General features: G+C 42.5%; 1 protein-coding gene across 1 annotated transcript in view; it reads left to right on the forward strand.

The window, feature by feature from the left end:
* The first annotated feature begins 263 nt into the window (after positions 1-263).
* SLC15A1 (solute carrier family 15 member 1) overlaps positions 264-17,920 on the forward strand; it is a 130,432-nt gene continuing 112,775 nt past the window's right edge. The window contains exons 1-3 of the mRNA XM_069205176.1: positions 264-272; positions 16,798-16,882; positions 16,968-17,109. Of these exons, the coding sequence (XP_069061277.1) occupies positions 16,876-16,882; positions 16,968-17,109 (149 nt within the window). The 5' untranslated portion in view covers positions 264-272; positions 16,798-16,875. The remainder of the gene's footprint in view (positions 273-16,797; positions 16,883-16,967; positions 17,110-17,920) is intronic.

A 17,920-nucleotide genomic window follows, 5' to 3' on the forward strand; every position in this document is an offset into this window, starting at 1 on the left:
GCTGGACAACATACGTTTCTTCCGGTTTGTCTGCATCTTTTGGAAAATAAATGGAAGGACCTTCAGGAGGTGAAAAATATCATGAATGCAAGCAGCAGAACTGGTGGCTTCTGTATGATGAGGAAGTTCCACACCAGTACCAAAAAACCTATTACTTAGATTAAAATAGGAGCCTTGTATTCGACAATGTGTTAATTGTGTTGTCAAAGGTGTCTTTAATGTTTCAGCCCACACTAATGTTTGTCCTCTTCTTCACAGGGAAAGGAGAAAAGGTAAACTCATCAGCAGAGAGTAGCAGAATGTCGAACTGTCTAATGTGTGCAGATGAAGCAAGAATGATGTTTGATGTCTATTACTCGCGGAGGTTCAGGGTGAAGAAACAGATGGCCCAGACGATGGAGAGAAGAGTGGAGGCTCCAACAGTGGCTCTTATTTTCATTTTTTCCTCTAAGGTTCTTTTTCCCTCTAGCACAGAAGCCAAAGTCTCTTCTCTGATCTTTCCGGCCCTCTGCAGATACAGAAGAGATGGCTAATGCCCCACCCATCTTCTCAGGGGAGCCTTGCCTTCTCTTGTTATAATTGCTAGCTTCACCACATTCCTCCATTCCAAGGCTAGCTCAGCTGAAGAGCGAAACAGAGCGGCAGATCCATCACAATCCCCAGCCCAACACCCTTAAAAATCCATGCTTGACCTGGAAAAAAGGAGATGGTTATTAAGCCTGATCTCATCTGCTGTCTTGGTGTATCGGTGATCTGACTGAGAAGAAGCATCATACACTGAGCACTGACTTGTGCTGCCCTGGGAAACTGAGGCCCATATTTATACTTTTTTTGCGCCTCCTTTGTGTCATTTTGTGACGCAAAAGTGGCACAAACTTACAAAATATAATTATATTCTGTAAGTTTGTGCCGCTTTTGCATCAAAACACGATGCAAATGTGATGCAAAAAAAGTATAAAATGGGCCTGAGTGTGTTAGACTTGCATCTCCACTGTCTTAAGGAACTCTGTTGCACCATGCATATCAGTGCACTGTTGCCTGAACACTGCCACATCCAAATAAAGGGGAAAATTAGGTAAATTTCACTCACCAAGCCAGTGCACGAAGCCCAACTAGAAAAAGCAGCCAAGAAGTGCATTCTGTCTTTGTGTGTCCAGCAAGGCCAAGTCCCTCCTAATTAGATGAACAGGGTGCTACCATAATGGATCAACTCCTCACCGTGAACGAGGTTCTGAACTAATGCATCAAATTCAGCAGTCAATACATAAATCCATGACCTGCACTAGTCTCTTCCTGTAAAGACTAAATAAGTGTTTCTCTTGCATGAGGCTCAGTAGGTCAGCTGGGGAAAGTGCCTCTGGGTGTGGGGGGACATGCAGTAGAGCATAAACAGTCGTTAAATAGTGCAAACATTTAATATCAATATTTTAAGCAGTAGGAAGCACATTGCAATGACGAGGGAGACACATTAAGAATAAACTAGACTAAAATGTATTGGTAGGGACCCATGCAGCAGCCTCAAGCTGCCATCAGCTCAGGAACAAAACCAATCACTGGACTGGAAACAGAACATTGAACTCAAAACAGGAAAACAGCTGTGAGTAAAAGTGTCATGAGCCTCACACAAAGCCAACTAAATAAGCTAACTCATTATCACACACCTCCTCCCTATTGAAAATGAAGAACTGTATCCTCCATTAACAAGGAAGAAAGAGGGAATCACAAGGTGTGAGGGTGTCTACTTCACAGCATTGTCCCCAGATTTCATTGGAAAGTTAACTACTCTCCTGGGACTTCTAAAAGGCTATCCCAGTTACACATCTGGTAAGTACGGTCAGATCACTAAATCCCAGAGTTATCAAAACATGTGACATATCTTCCTCTCCAGAGTCACCTCTGAACTTGACAATTCTCTGCAGACTCCACCAAGAGCCACTGTTAAGTTGAACTGTAGTTTTTCCAATTCTCACAACTTTAAGAGCTCTTGAAAATGTTTACTCCCTATCTTAAAACATGTGGTGTCTTCATCCTCACCAAACACCCAACAAATGGTTTATTTGAGTCTTTATCCAACACTTCTATTGTATCTTTCTGTATACTCAGCAAAAATGAGAATATCATCTTGATATGCAAAGACACCCTTAGTCTTTGCAAACAAACTAAACATAAGCTTCTGATACACTGAGTGGACGAGATGAGATCAAATGGCATGCTAGTATCTTAAAGTTCCTTCAGAAGTGAATGTAGAAATGTGGAGAGACCCAAATATTACCTAGATGTCATGAGAAGCCAACTTGAGAACTACCATATTAAAATATGTAGGGCCTGATTTAGTGTTTGAAAGATAGAGAACCAAATTCAGAGATGACCACTGGCTCAGCGGTCAACTCTGTACATCCACAGGAACCACTATCACTGTGGTTCCTTTCAATGTACAAAAATGTGGTGGATGGCTGCCATCGATTTTGATGTTAGTTTTGACAGCCATTCATCAAACTATCAACATTTTTTGATTTTCAATAACAAATGCCCAGTTGGGAGAGTTTGTTTCTCAAGCACAAAAACTAATTACCCCCACACCCGGGGAGTTTTCTGCTGGGGCCTAGGGGTCATTTTGTTCTCCTCCTCACTGCCAGATTTTTCCTGGTTGTGATGAATGGAAAATAATAAGGCAGGCAGTGTAATGTCCTTCCTCCATTGGCCCACATTCCATCAGGCCTTCGGAGGAAGTAGTCTTAATTAAAGTCCACCCCTCTGTAAATAAGGTGGGCGGACTGATGGTTTGGAGGGCAGATTACTCTGTTGCATTTGTGACTGAGTACCCAGTCTACCAAACTCTAAATTGAGCCCTTGGTCCTTCCCAACACAGCCAACATCTTGTGAATAGGCAGCAATTCATAATTATTTGCCAGTTAACTGAGCAAAGGTCAACACAAAATCTAAAATTGTACAATCGTTTTAAACTAGAACTATAGGCGAGACCCATTGAGAAGAATCCGCTAGTATCCTGTTATCACACCACACTTTCAAAATTTTGGACAATTCTTTCCTGGCATTCACAGGAACATTTCTCAGTTTGTGGCTAACTGGTATAGTGTTTTAACTCAGAAGGTGCATCAAAATCACCCATCACATGCAGAAAACAGAAACTGGGTGATTTCAGACTAACATGCTGATCGTTGAAGCTGTGAGCTAGATGACGTCACAGCAAAGTCCTTGTAGTCACCAACCAGTAAATGGCTTGAATCTTCCTAATTTATAGAAAGTACACCCTTTTTTCTGCTCCACTCTACACCTTCTCTACTGCTGTGAGCTGAATCCTCGCTTTGTCATCCACACTCTTGAACCACATGTCCAGGGTCCAATCACAGACAAGACAAAAGCATAGTGAAACAGACCTATTGTTCAGGCTAATAGTGAGCTCCCCAGAAGTAGCCAACTCCTTGGCAAATTATACAATGAAGAGGGAGATTCATTAAAAATAAAATGGAGTAAAGTGTATTAGTAGTTCTCCCCCCAGAAACTCATGAATAAAAGTGATTACTCTTGGAATCGGAACATGGAACCTGAGCGCAAACCAGGAAATTGGCTGCAAGTATAAATGCTGCACGCCCCGAGAAGGCTAGCTAAACAAGATAACTTGTTACCAAATTCACCTCAAAAACTATAAGGAGAGACAGTAGGAAACGTGTGAAGAGGTTAGGAGATGCAGATTGATAAAGCAGTTTTAAATGGGTCACAGTGTATGACCAAGTGGAGAGATATTGGGCCCAATTCACAAATCTTTTCCTGTTTGAAACTCTCTATGCATTTCTAGCTTCTCCCTGGAATTTATGAGTAGTCCAGGGGCCATATTACACATTTTGCCCTGGGGTTGCAATGGGTGTTTGACCCCGCTTTTGTGCCCAAGGCACTGTGGTAATACAGAAAGAGCTGCAGATGTTTTTTCATCCCTTTCTGAAATACTGTTTGTACTCTTGCATATGTAGCGCTAGCCCTATCTTCAGAGGGCTTTCCCTCAAATACATGGGGGTGTGGCACCGTGAAAATTAAGGAATCACTTTCCCTCTGTGCGCCAGCCTATATTACAGACACAGGCCCAGAGGAAAACAGGACCTAAGAGGGGCACTGATACTGTGCCACAAAAAAAAGAGGTGCACTGACAATGTGCCTCTTTCAGCCATCCCTCAAGAGGTGGAAAAGGTGGTCCTATGGTCCCCCTAGACATCACTCTGCAGAAAGGTGCAGTCACTTACTACACTTGTGTGACAGGGGATCTATCTCCCCTCTTTAAAGTGCAGGCGGTATGCCCTCTGCACTGTGAAACACGGAGCGACTTGTAAATAGCCACTTCTTATTTCATTGAATGCACTGCCCCTGAGGGCAGTGCATTAACCCTGATAGGGGGCCACTGTCCTAGTCTGAGTAGGGGGCATCTGTTTTAAATGTGCCCCATGGCACAAACAAGTACAGTGTGTCCAATCTGTAATATGGGTCCAAGAGTGCTACAAGAGTAAGTCGCACCTACTCAAAGTAAATAGCACTGCCAAGTGTCACGCATCTTGCGCTAGAATAACACATTTCTGGTCATTTTCCCTCATTACTGCAATGCCTGAGACTGTCACGCAAGTCCTGAAGTGCGGTGAAACCTTATCTGGTTCCAGTTTCTCACTTTGCTATGTCAGCCCGAGCATTATTTATACAAACCCACAAGGTGGCGCTGGTGTACAACAAGAGGTTAAGGATTCTCAACATAGTACAATATTTATAGGGTTCCTCGTCTTAACCGCTTGATTTTGCTTGCAAGAAAGTGTCACTCATAGTCATTGAAATCTCACTCATAATCAGTGGTGGCTACTCCATATGGGCGGAGGAGCGTTGCCCCCCTACCAGCAGCGGCAAAACCTTTTAAAGAAAACTAACAAACAATGTTTATTATTGTTTTATTTAAAAGGGGCAGGGTCATGGGGGTGACGTGCACTGAAAGGTAGTGCTCAGCACTCCCTCCTCAGAGCGCTTGTGTGTTTGGCCAGCCGTCTTGGGCTGGCCAAACAAACATGCGCTGTAGGCTGTCTCCAGCCCGGCAACTGTGTTGCTAGGCTGGAGAGAGCCTGCGCTGGCTCCCAGCCAATCCTGACGCTGCTTCTGGCAGCATCAGGATTGGCCGCAGGGTAGGTTGGGGACCTGTGCCTGCAGCAGCGACGAGGAATAGAGGAGTGCAGTGCGGCACCGCGCCGAAGAGGTAAGTGGGTTTTTTAAAATTTCATTTAATTTAATTTTTCCACCGATCCTGCCCCCGAGCGCCTCTTCCCCACCCCGGCCCTTTTGCGGCCCGCAAGCCGCTATTGCTCAAAATTACACTGAAATTATGAAAATGTCCCACATAACAATCTGAAACCTTGGCACCTAGAAGTAAAACCTTTGAAAACCTTTGTGAATTGGACCCAAAGTTTAGATCTCTGAACTGTAAGCACTATGGTCGACAACTTAATCAATACGGCTAAGAACTAATGGCAAATCCTGACTAGCTCAAACACATCAGGAATTTTTCCCCATAACGAAAATGACGGGAAATTAAATTAATTCCAAAGAGGGCAACTCATGTTAACGTTTGTACTGCAATATATTACAATGAAGTAGGAAAAACAAAACAAAAAAAGCTACATTTTCGAAAGCAAACACATTAAAATGCATGTAAGATCGAAAATTCAAACGCGCGACAGATGCATTCAAAACCCAACTGTGTAAATATAGTTATACAGTCCAATGACGCCCTCTAGTGCTTTATCTATTTAAGTTCCTGCGTGACATTAAATTATAGGGCTGCTGCTAACATCTTACTTTATAGAAGCTCTTTACAAATTGGTTTTGGGTCAGCAAAAAAACATTTATCAATATAAATGCTAATGGCTTGATTAGAACTATGTAGCCAACTCTCCTGTACTATATAAATAATCTGCAGAACCGTTGTCTCAAAATCAAGCCTAAAAAGGTACGGTAGTCGCTTTGGGTTTTGCAGCAAAGGCACAGTTTGGTTTAGCACTCGAATTTACTACAGAACTAACGCGTTAAAACTGCGCCGCAGTAAGTTAATACTTGTCCCTTTACCACGGCCAATATCTGCCCATAACTTCGTGGGGGGGAGATGTTTTTTTGCCCTAGAGGTGCCAAATCAGCTGTAAATTATTGATATAGGGGATCATTTAGAGCATGGATACTCAAAGTACGACCGCGGGTCTGATGCGGCCCTTCTGTCCTTTACTTGCGGCCCCTTGGGCAACATGAGCACTGGACAGCTGTTTGCTTTCTCCACACTAACAATTCTAATATTAAATAGACACACAAACATTTATTTCAAACGTAATTGGTGTTAAAGAAAGGAAGTAACTAGGGACTCCAGCACTTAACTTTAGAAACGCCTTAATTTTTAAAGACATCTTGCAGCACAAGTGTAAAACTAAGACAGTCTCTTCAAAATTAAAAAAGTGTATTTAGTTGACATACAGAACCTTTTCACCTTAGTACAATTTATTTTATCAGTGCATTGAAATGTATTAATTTAAAAGTGATAGTTTTCAAACATAAATTTGGAAACATTAAGGCCCGTATTTATACTTTTTTAGCGCCGCATTTGCGTCACTTTTTGACGCAAAAGCGGCGCAAACTTGCAAAATACAATTGTATTTTGTAAGTTTGCGCCGTTTTTGCATCAAAAAGCGGCGCAAATGCAGCGCTAAAAAAGTATAAATACGGGCCTAATTATTTCCCTTACCCTGAGAACACCACCAATAGTAAATTAAAGAGACAAGTCACTTGGTATGTGCACTTTATGGGTGGCCTGGGTTCCTATCATACATGAACAACATTATAGTTTAATAAATCAAACATAGAAGCAGGTTTAGTGCAGCGCACACCATGAATCATGTATTTCGAGGTCATCTTAAATGTGATAATGCAGAAAAAGGAGGGAAAGTGTGACTAAACAATTGCCTAGAATCACACAATTTGGAAAAGTGGGTAAGCCGCTATTAATTCCAGGTTTTCTGGTTTCCCATTGTTTATTTCAGCCACTAGATGTATATCATTTGTTTCTTCTACACCTAGCTTGCCACCAATCCCCCAAGCCACCACACCTGACCGCCACGGCCCTGGCATCAATGCGGCCCTCACGCATGTCACAGACCAAACTTTTTGGCCCCTGGGAAAATGTTTGCGAGTACCCATGATTTAGAGTTTGTCATTTTCTGGCATCCACCTTTGTCCCGGTGTCTCATATCACATCCAGCACCTGAGGATCAGGACAGCACCCCCTTTATTTGTAGGATTTTAAGATCCGTCCCTCCTTTAACTAGACTGTGCCCCCAGTTTCACTTACACCTTGGAGTCCTGCGACATCGGATTTTAAAATATTCCTTGAAAAGCAGTATAATGATCAAAATCCTATTAGAAAATAATGCAACCACAAACAGGCGATTTGAAGTATTATCATTAAGTTGAAGATCAAGTGTGAATCTGCTGTTGTGGATGGGGTTGTGATTCTAAACAGTACAGTGACCTTAAATGGCAGAGTGAGAATGATTTATTTACATAGCACTTAGTACCCCTGGCAAGGCGTTGATATACATATTGCCCACATCATGGCCATTCTGATTCACTCCAAAGAGTAACTTTGGTTCATTGTTTCTAATGAGAAAATAAAGAGATCATTGCATTTGTGAGGTCTCAAAAGATGCAGCCATTGTTACCAACACAGTCAGAGGCATCAGTTTTGGAGGGAGAATAAGGTGTGGGGGGGTGTCTGTTAGCTTCAGATTTCCTGACAATCATGCTGTTATATAATGTTAAAATACATTATACGACAACCAAGGCACACACAATGGGCTTAAGAGGCAGTGGAAAACTAGAGGAATGCGGATTGGTAGGTGTATTGAGTGAGAGAAGGGGTAATATTTAGTTTTTGTCTATGTAAAAATTCCTGATGAAATATGACAGATGTCTTATCATACCCTGAGAGCACCTGCACCCAACTATTTTTCGCAAAATATATTTATTAGTGGGGTGTAACACCCCACACTCTGCCCCTCCCTCCCCACCTGAAGCTACGCCCCTGCCCAAAAGATACCACAGGTCCATTGTTAACTAAGAGAGAGGATCACAGGGCAATATCACTGGTTTAGGAGCAACACAATGATTGCAAAAAGCGCTGTGATTGTGAACCTTCAAAATTTTAAGATAACGTGTTCAGTGGTAATGATTTTGTTGTATTTTTGTGAGTTCCTACCGTTTGCATTACATAACTATATTTATAAATAATTCATTTAACATTATTGAAGATGTATTTCTTTTCAAAAGAAATAACCGTGGCTGGACCTTCAGGCCTAGATTTATCAAGCCTTCGTGTTGTCCTTGCGCCACGCATGGTGACACAGGGACAATACACAAGCTTCAGTAATATTTACAAAGAGACACATAAGTGGTGAACTGTATCGCCTTGCATGGCTTTGTAAAGAAATGTAACACAAAGCAGCGGCTTGTGTTGCATTATGTTGCATTTCAAGCTGGGAGGCGTTTCATAGGTGGATCATGAGCGTTGTCATGGATCCACCCGTGGAGCTTTGTACATTCCCAGATTTACTAAAGCTAGTAAACCTGGGAAATCATCAAAATGTTATGCCTTACCCAGTGAGGTGTAACAAAGAGAAATATCTTTATTTCTCCTCATTACTTCCTCTTTCTATGTGTGATGCTGTCCGTATTTCACATAGAAAAGAGGAAAATGCCTCTAAGTATTGATTTTGCGCTGGATGGTGTTCCTTCCTGCACAACTAAACAATCTTGCCCGCAATGCAGGGACCCTTGCACTATGGTGCAAGGATGCCTGTGTTGGCGTTAGGCACCACAGAGCATGCCAGCACAAGGTAGAGAGTAGAAATGGTTGTTATCTTTGTAAATATGGAGCCTTTCTGTTCTTTCCTTTACACGCGACATAGCACAGCAACTTTTCTTGCTGCCCTATGTTGCGTGAAAGATTAGTAAATATGCCCCTTGATATTTATTGAGACAGTGACAAGTGTGTTATGCGCTACGTAGTCTGAACCTTCACACCTTCTTCCTTGTGGTAAGCCTTGACTGCTTGCCAAAGTACCCCAAAGAGTAAAGGGAGCTTCAGAGCCTCAGCCCAGAATACAGCAATCTTGTTAGTAGGGAACACAAGCATATTTACCTTTGATAGTGCTAGGCGGTCCTCACTGTTTCTAAGTGCCTGTGAAAAGTTCTGACACCTTGATTCCAACACATCTTGATATTGCATATGTGCCATTAAGCTTGTAAACCTCATGTAGCAATTCTTCAGCTGGAGTTTTGCTGAGGGATATCCCCTCATTTGTATGAAAGCATTCCTCAGTCAGATGATGGGATCCCATGATGTGTTCTTCGCAAAACCTTTTCTGAGGCAGAGTGACCTCCAGGGGAACTGTAAATACATACCATGCAGGGGCGGTATTATTTTTACAACGTGTGTCCTGTGTGAGGGAGTAAGACAGGCCCTTTAACCCTCCTGACCAGGGTGTAGTAATTGATTACACCACCTTGGGTAGACATGATAACCCTCCTAACGGCAGATCGAGTGTTTCCTGATATATATCCCGGCAGTGAGGACAGGGTTGCATATCCCTCTCTTGCACCTAGGAGACGCCTGCCCTCATCTTTTGAGGTCAGCCTCATTGGTGAAGGCGTAATCAGCAATACTATCTACTTCCTAGGGGGCCTCAGTCACTCCTTGAGAGTAAAGTTAGATTGCTTCTAGAGAGACAATGCTAAGATTACACATTTGTGAAAAAGGTGTAATTGATGGAGTATTTGCTATTTATAGAAATATTGCAGGAAGCATTTTCTATTCAGTTGCACTTTTATGCAACCTGATATCACAAAATTATGCAGCAAATACTCTTTTTATTACATTTTGATGTACTTTTTTTTGTGAAGCTCTGTGAATTGATAAAATGTAAAGCCTCTGAACATTTGCATGAGTAAAAGTGTTACATCTAATTATTTGTTTTGATAAAAATCCTGACATACATTTAAAAGAGCAAGCCTGATATTAAGAAAGCTATCCTAAAAGGAATCTCTTCCATTTTTATGGATCAAATCTGTTTATTAATTTCAAAATATAAAACATCGCATACAAACCACATCTCAGTGTGCCATGGGACACATAATTAGCTTACTTCATACGAAACAATAAGAAAAAAACAAGAACTATTAAATACAAAATACAACAGGATTTCCCCACGACTGGCTATTGGTACAAAAGTCAGACCATCTCAGGCTCCTTTACAATATAATCCTGGCCCGTGTGGACCTCCCTTTTAAAGTTCGCTCTCTATACTCAGGTCAAGTTCAGAACTCTCAAGTAGGTTGGGCATGTCAATTCAGAAAACTCCCGAGATAAAATACGCAAGTATGGTTGCCAGAGTTCTTTGAAGTCCCCACTCCGGTGCTGCGAGGCCAAGGTAAGCTTTTCCATAGCGAGGACAAACCAGAGCTTATGTAGCCATGAGGTCGTTGTCGGGATCTGTTCAGACCCCCACACGGAGAGCAACACTTGTATTGCGGCATTTAAAGCTAAAGCCATCTGTCGTCCCCTCAGTGACCTCAAAAGAAAAGTGATAGGGTTGGGGAAGCCCAGCAGAGTGTATGCAGGAAATCGGGGAATCTGAGTGTCAAAAGCCATGTCCACAGTGTCCAGTATGTATTTCCAGTACCAGTCTAGCTTGGGACAGTGCCATAATAAATGTACTAGCGACCCTCCCCCCCCAAACCCACTCCAACAAAGACTGGATTTGGTGCGATCCCAGGCATGAATCCTCGTTGGGATGTAATACCAGGAGGTGGCCACTTTATAAGCTGTCTCTGTACCTGCTGTGTTATAAGCTGCGTGGTGCGCTCTATAAAAAACACTCTCCCACTCATCCTCTGATAACTCTCTCCCTAACTCCTTCTCCCATCTCAGTTGACCCTTAGTCTTGGGCAGGGGGGCCTCCCCCCGCCAGAGGGCGTAGAGTTCAGAAATCATTTGCTTATCTCCCTTTTTCGTGAGGATCCATTTTTCAAACGGTGTTAACGGCCTGTCAATTAATGATCTATTGGCTGGTTGCAAGGCCCAATGTCGAATTTGATAATACATCATCCTATCCGCCTCTATCAGACCATATGTCTCCCTAAACTGGTCAAAGGGGATAACTCCATGCTCATCGAATAAGTATCCCACCCTCTTACAACCTCCCTCATACCATCGACGTAATGCTTCCGGCTGTAGTCCCGGACCAAAATCAGGATTCGCACTCATGGGGGGTCATTGGGGACGGAAAGGTCGTCAGGCCCCCTCTGCCAGCAACCCGGTCCCAAACCCTCATCGAAACCTGCGTGACCGGGGATATGTTCAGCCCCCGGGCTCTATGACGATGCCTAAGCCAGGGTTCCTTCCATATGTGAGAGCCGGTCACCGCCTGATCCATGAAACACCAATGCTTCTCGGAGGACGGGCGGCTCCATTCCAAGAGGAAACGCAATTGTGAAGCTTGAAAATCTCTTCCATTTTTAATCATTTAATCAGGACTATGTGAAAATTACACTCCTAACGCAAAGAGATCAAAAAAATCTGTTGGACTAGGTAAAGGCAGTACTTAATTTGTGTGGGTGCTTGCCTGTAAGCACCATGGACACTTACTTTAGGAGACTAAGCCCCATATTTATACTTTTATAGCGCCGCATTTGCGTCATTTTTTGATGCAAAAGCGGTGCAAATTTACAAAATACAATTGTAATTTGGAAGTTTGCGCCGCTTTTGCGTCAAAAAATGCCGCATCTGTAGAGCTAAAAAAGTATAAATATGTGCCAAAGACCCTTTGCAACCTATAACACTGTCCTGGTCCCTGTATAGAGCTGCTTGAATTTACCGAGCAGTGGGAAACAGCAAAGGGGTTCTTTTTTTCCCCAATGGCGGGTGGAAATAGAAGAACGACTGCAAATACAGTTATACTTTACCATTTTCTGTATTGGCAGCCTCTCTTCCCACAAGTCATAATGGAAATAAAAGAAGAGCTGTTTTTCTTTTTCTCGGATGGAGCGCGTGGTACTCTACAGCCAGACCAAATGTAAATCAGAGAGGACATCTGTCAGGAGAGAAAGGTAAGGGCCACCACTGCCAGCCCCTATTTACTTTCAGCCTCCTTAAAAAAATTGGGGGATCAGCACAATTTTTTTTAAAATTATGCACTGAGCAGAGGACATGATAACATTAGCCTCTCCTGAGCTCATTCTCACACAGTTACTGTCCTCTGTTACCCTCTGGACTTTCAAGTGGTCAGTTCTTGTAAGTACTTTCATAAATGGAGTGTTCTGTTCTATGAAAAGAAAACATTAAATATGGTATACTTAAATATTAAGGGCCATATTTATACTTTTTGACGCAAAACTGCGCTAACGCAGTTTTGCGTCAAAAAAATTAGTGCCGGCTAACGCCATTCTGAAGCACCATGCGGGCGCCGTATTTAATCAATGACGTTAGCCGCCGGCGCTGCCTGGTGTGCGTGGAAAAAACAACGTATACCAGGCAGCGCCGGCGTAGGGGGATATGGGGCTTGGGCGTCAAGAAATGGGGCAAGTCAGGTTGAGGCAATTTTTTCGCCTTAACCCGATTTGCGCCATTTTTTTTCACTCCCAACCCCCATAGAAATGACTCCTGTCTTAGCAAAGACAGGAGTCATGCCCCCTTGCCCAATGGCCATGCCCAGGGGACTTCTGTCCCCTGGGCATGGTCATTGGGCATTGTGGCATGTAGGGGGGCACAAATCAGGCCCCCCTATGCCACAAAAAAAAAAAAAAAACACTTACCTGAACTTACCTTAATGTCCCTGGGATGGGTCCCTCCAGCCTTGGGTGTCCTCCTGGGGTGGGCAAGGGTGACAGGGGGTGTCCCTGGGGGCATGGGAGGGCACCTCTGGGCTCTTTCCGAGACCACAGGTCCCTTAACGCCTTTTGCAGGCGCTAAAAAAATGGCGCAAAAGCGGGCGTATGTCATTTTTTTTGACCCGCCCACTCCCGGGCGTGAATTTTGTCCGGGAGTATAAATCCGACGCACATGCCTCGGAGTCGATTTTTTAGACGGGAACGCCTACCTTGCATATAATTAACGCAAAGTAGGTGTCCACGCTAAAAAATTACGCTAACTCCTTGGACTTTGGCGCTAGACGCGTCTAACGCCAAAGTATAAATATGGAGTTAGTTTTGCGTCGAAATTGCGTTAAAAAAAACGACGCAATTACGGCGCAAACGGAGTATAAATATGCCCCTAAGCCTCCTAAAGAGGGCTTTGGATGGTTTTAGAGGCCTTGAACCCAAGTTGTAGACCTGAAATGCACCAGAGGCACTACAAAGCAGAAGAGGACCTTGTACAACCGGTATAGCCCAAAGCAGAAGGGCTATAATGCCTACTGAGGTTAGAATGTTCTAAATTTCACCGACTTGAATGGAGCTCCCAACAATCCAATGTTCTAATATATTATTCAGGAAAGATCAGACAGACTTAAATATGAACAGTTAGACACCATTCTAATTCGTTGCTGTCCAGGTATTATACAATGGTTTAACCTAATTGAGTGGAACAACTCATGAAGTGCAATCATGGCACTAGTTTGCAGGCTCTAAAATAGAGTCAATCCAACAGGACGGGCAGAAACATATAAATCTATCAGCAAAAGTGGTATGTTTTCGAGGCTTTGCAAAAGCCTATTGGTCAGAGGTCCTGCTCAAGTGTCAAGGGAGGACGTTTTATAGTTTGGCCATAATTCACTAAGTCCGTAGATCATGTTCTCATAAAATGACTCATATGGAGAAGCAAGTGAAGGCTTGACCATAGGGGCCTGACTGAAATAAAGTGGCGAAAACCTCTTGTAAAAATAGTGGATCAGTCTTGTACTAGGCCCAGTAAATAATGCCCAGGAACTAAAAAAAGCACATTGCTGAATGGAAGCCAATGCAAGCCACGGGCGACCTTTTCTAAATTTTCTAATTAGATGGGTTGCAAACTTCTGCAGGCATTCGTCTTGGCCTAGCCTTCCATTGTATCTAACAGTCTCTCTAAAAAAATGTTCTAGCCCAGAGGCAACATGGGGTGTCCTTGTTTTTTTAAGGTACCAGTTCACTTCTGAGAAAAAGGGAAAGCTTTCGGATTTATGTCAGACTGAAAGTGCACCAGGGGAAGAGTTGAGGAAGGACTGTGTTAGCTGATGTGCTGTGATTGAGTCCTACTCTGGTCCACGTGTCTATAACACGTGTAATTTAATTTTCACAAACTCGTTTTCATACTCTCAATGCATGAGCAAGAACTTCAGAAGTGTTCTTCCAGTTCCTTGAAGAAAAGCTTGGGCTAATCGAACTTGACAAATGTTATTAACTTTTTTTGTAGGCACAATAAGTCAGTATTTCCAGCAGAGGGTATTAAAGATCTAAATTCACCTTTTTTCCTCTTCAAAATGTTCATAACAACACCTTGATCCAATGGTCTTCCCAGCATTTCAGTGGCTCTACTAAAAATACAACTGGGCTCATTTATGAGGCACTAGCGGCACACTGTGCCACTGGAGCATCATTTTTTTTTACGCTCCGTTGATGCAGTGGTCCAGCTCATATTTACAAGGCTACACAAAGCCACCTTCCGTAGCTTTAAATGGCCTTGTAAATATGGTCCCCTTTCACGCATAACACTGCGTGAAAGGGGCAGTCCATGGGTGTTGCTTGGGGTGTTCCCACGTAACACCCATGAAGCCTGAAGGAATCTGACATATTCCCAGATTTACAAGTCTGGGAAGTGTCAGATTCCTATGCCACCTCAGGGGTGGTGTAAGAGTGACACAACGAGGAGGAATATCTTTATTTCTCTAAGTTTTTTTCCTCTTTCTATGTGTGCTGCATTCTGTAGCACACATAGAGATAAACACCTCTTGTGATTGTTTTTGTGCAGGAAAGTGTCCCTTCCTTCACAAAAACAATCATCCCCACAATGCAGGCACCCTTACACGATTGTGTAAGAATGCCAGTGTTGGCGCTAGACAGAAATTTGTGCGCCAGCGCAGGGGAGAGAAATGCACCGTATCTTGTAAAGATGGTGCATTTCTGCCCTTTCCTGCTGGTGCAGGGCGTTGCAACATGGCACTTGCTGTGCCACTGTGCACCACGAGCCACGTAAATGAGGCCCAATGTTTGCATAGTTCAAAAAACTATGTGAAAGAATCGTCTGATAAGAGTGACTGAAACAGACAGAATCTTAAACCCCAAGACTATTTTAATAGGTATATGGGGAGAGCAGACCATATCAAAATACACAAAGATGTTGTATAACTGACTGTGGCTGGAAGCACTATAGCAATTGAATGGGGGAGGGAGCCATCTCCCCTAAGTGACTGGTGCTGCAACATCAACTTGTGTCAGAAAAGGTAAAGGATGACCAAGCAAGTTTGTAAAGGTATTTAGAATGTGGAGTTTCATGGCCTATCATGATTCTTTCCTTGGGGGTGAAGGGATGTCATTGAGAATCTATCAGGGAATTTCTGGTGAATTAATAAGGCGGTGACTGAAGGCCGAGATTAGATTCTAAGGTTGATGGAACATACGTGTTTGGGCTGTCTTTTCCTGTTTTATTTCCTTAAAACCTAATGAAAAGAAAGAGTACAAAAACAATTTTGGAAGCAACCTAAATCGCAAATTGTTCTTCTCGACATGTTCATCCAGCTCTTAAATATAAAGTACAAATATTTACAACACTCTTGGTGTCAGAACTTTCATTCAGATCCTATGGTAATCCACCACCACCTATTTCACGGCATATGTATTGGCTTATTAGACTAAGTTATAACAAGATCTGGATGCTTTGCATACTAAGGTCTATAGAATATGTTCAGGATGCTTAGGAAAATGATAAGGTGGTGCAGATTTGGACTTTCTATTTACAATTCTGACTGAAGATGCCTGAATTAACAATCTAAAATGGAGGTTGGTTACCATACTATTTTTGAAGGATGAATATAATGGTGTTTTTTTAGTGTAGCAACCAAAATGCTAAAGAAACTAACGCGTGTGAAAAGTTCCAACAAAATGTTTTAAATATGATCTCATGTTATTTTAGTTGCTTTCAAATAGTTTTTTGAAAGAATAATTTGCAAATAACTTAGGCACTAGTTCTCTTATTTCCCTCTCCCACTATTTATAATTAAGGCTATTAATTTTCATTTTTACATATAGATACAGACAAAAACGTGTATTTTATATTTCTTTTCTATCTCTCTCTTTTTAAATACGGATAAAAATGGAAATTAGGTTGTGGTTTGAGTGTTTGTAAATGTTCTCAGTTATGGCTGCCAGGCCAGTAGCTGTGAAGATCAACATGCAAGGGAGATAAAAACAAAAATAAAGTTTCCTAATGAGGCCTACACAGCTCCCGATATGCACGAGGTTTATTCTAATTTGCGCATGCTTTCATACGAATTTGTTCATTTTTCATCTATGGGTATTTGTATAATTGAGATCTGACGGGCATTCAACTGTACATTTATAAGTGTATATTTACAGATTTACAAACCTAACAGCTATTGCGGATAAACACACGTAAGATTAGCAAAAATAAATATAGATCAACAAAGACGATAACGTCAAAAAAATAAATACATAAAGACAGGAGCCCTTATTATGATATATTGTTGGTCATGCAGACTAATATCATGCATTTTCCTCTCTGAACAGCCAAGTTGTGGTGGCTACCCTTCCAGCATCTTCATCATTGTCATCAACGAGTTTTGCGAGAGGTTCTCTTACTATGGAATGCGAGGTAAGTCGCTGCCTACCTCAGTTTTGTGGGTCGCTAAATAAACACCCTGTTTGCTAACCAAGTCTACCTCTGTGCCTTTCTGTAGCGGTGCTGGTTTTGTACTTCAAATACTTCTTGCTGTGGGATGACAACCTTGCCACGGTCATCTACCATGCCTTTGCCGCTCTGTGCTATTTCACTCCACTAATGGGCGCCATCATAGCTGACTCCTGGCTGGGAAAATTCAAGTAGGTATTTTTTTTCTACAAAACACTTCACATACCTGCATAATTTATGTTGCTTTTGTAGATGTAGCTGAACCACAAAACTAGACCTGCCGCCTAATAACTTTCACTATGTGATCGTACAGGAAAAAAGGACAGGTTCTTGGAGAAAAGATGGGGTCATATACAGTAGGGATGTAACCCCCCAGTACAGCCAAACTCCTCACATCTACCCTCCCCATGGCAAGATTGAAAAAAAAATCTGGAGCCACTTTCCCTCCCTGGGGGCGGTCTTAATTGGAGATCAGCTGTGTAGGCATCCACACATGAGCTGAAAACCTATTCTGTGCAAAGGTTTCCAGATCATTGATCTGAAAAACACCTTTTCTGGGTCATACATAAGTATACATCAAGAGAACGCTGTACTGTACACATGTGGAAGATATGTGTGATTCAAAGGGGAGAGTAAGTCAACGATAAACACGTGAAAGTGTGCATGATGTCTGCATAATTGTGCACCAGACTTGTGTAATGTTCCCTGATAGTTGCATCATCTACCTAGTTATATACATGGTGAATAAGCATTAACAGCTGGTCCTTTCAGGAGCAAACTATGAACTATCACTTTAATTAAATTAGGGTGTAACTGGGACAAAAGAAAATGAGTCCGGGCATCAAAATATAAGTGGTCTCCATTAGTGAAGCAGATAGCTAAAATGTGATCATACCAGGGAAATCAACAGTAAAAACTGGCCCACCTTGCCATAAAACTGGCCCACAACTGCTAAAAAACAGCTGACACACTGACCTGTCAGAACTGCCATCGGGCGTTGCC

The sequence above is a fragment of the Pleurodeles waltl genome, chromosome 8 (assembly GCF_031143425.1).
Source record: "Pleurodeles waltl isolate 20211129_DDA chromosome 8, aPleWal1.hap1.20221129, whole genome shotgun sequence".
NCBI classification, from domain to species: Eukaryota; Metazoa; Chordata; class Amphibia; order Caudata; family Salamandridae; genus Pleurodeles; species Pleurodeles waltl.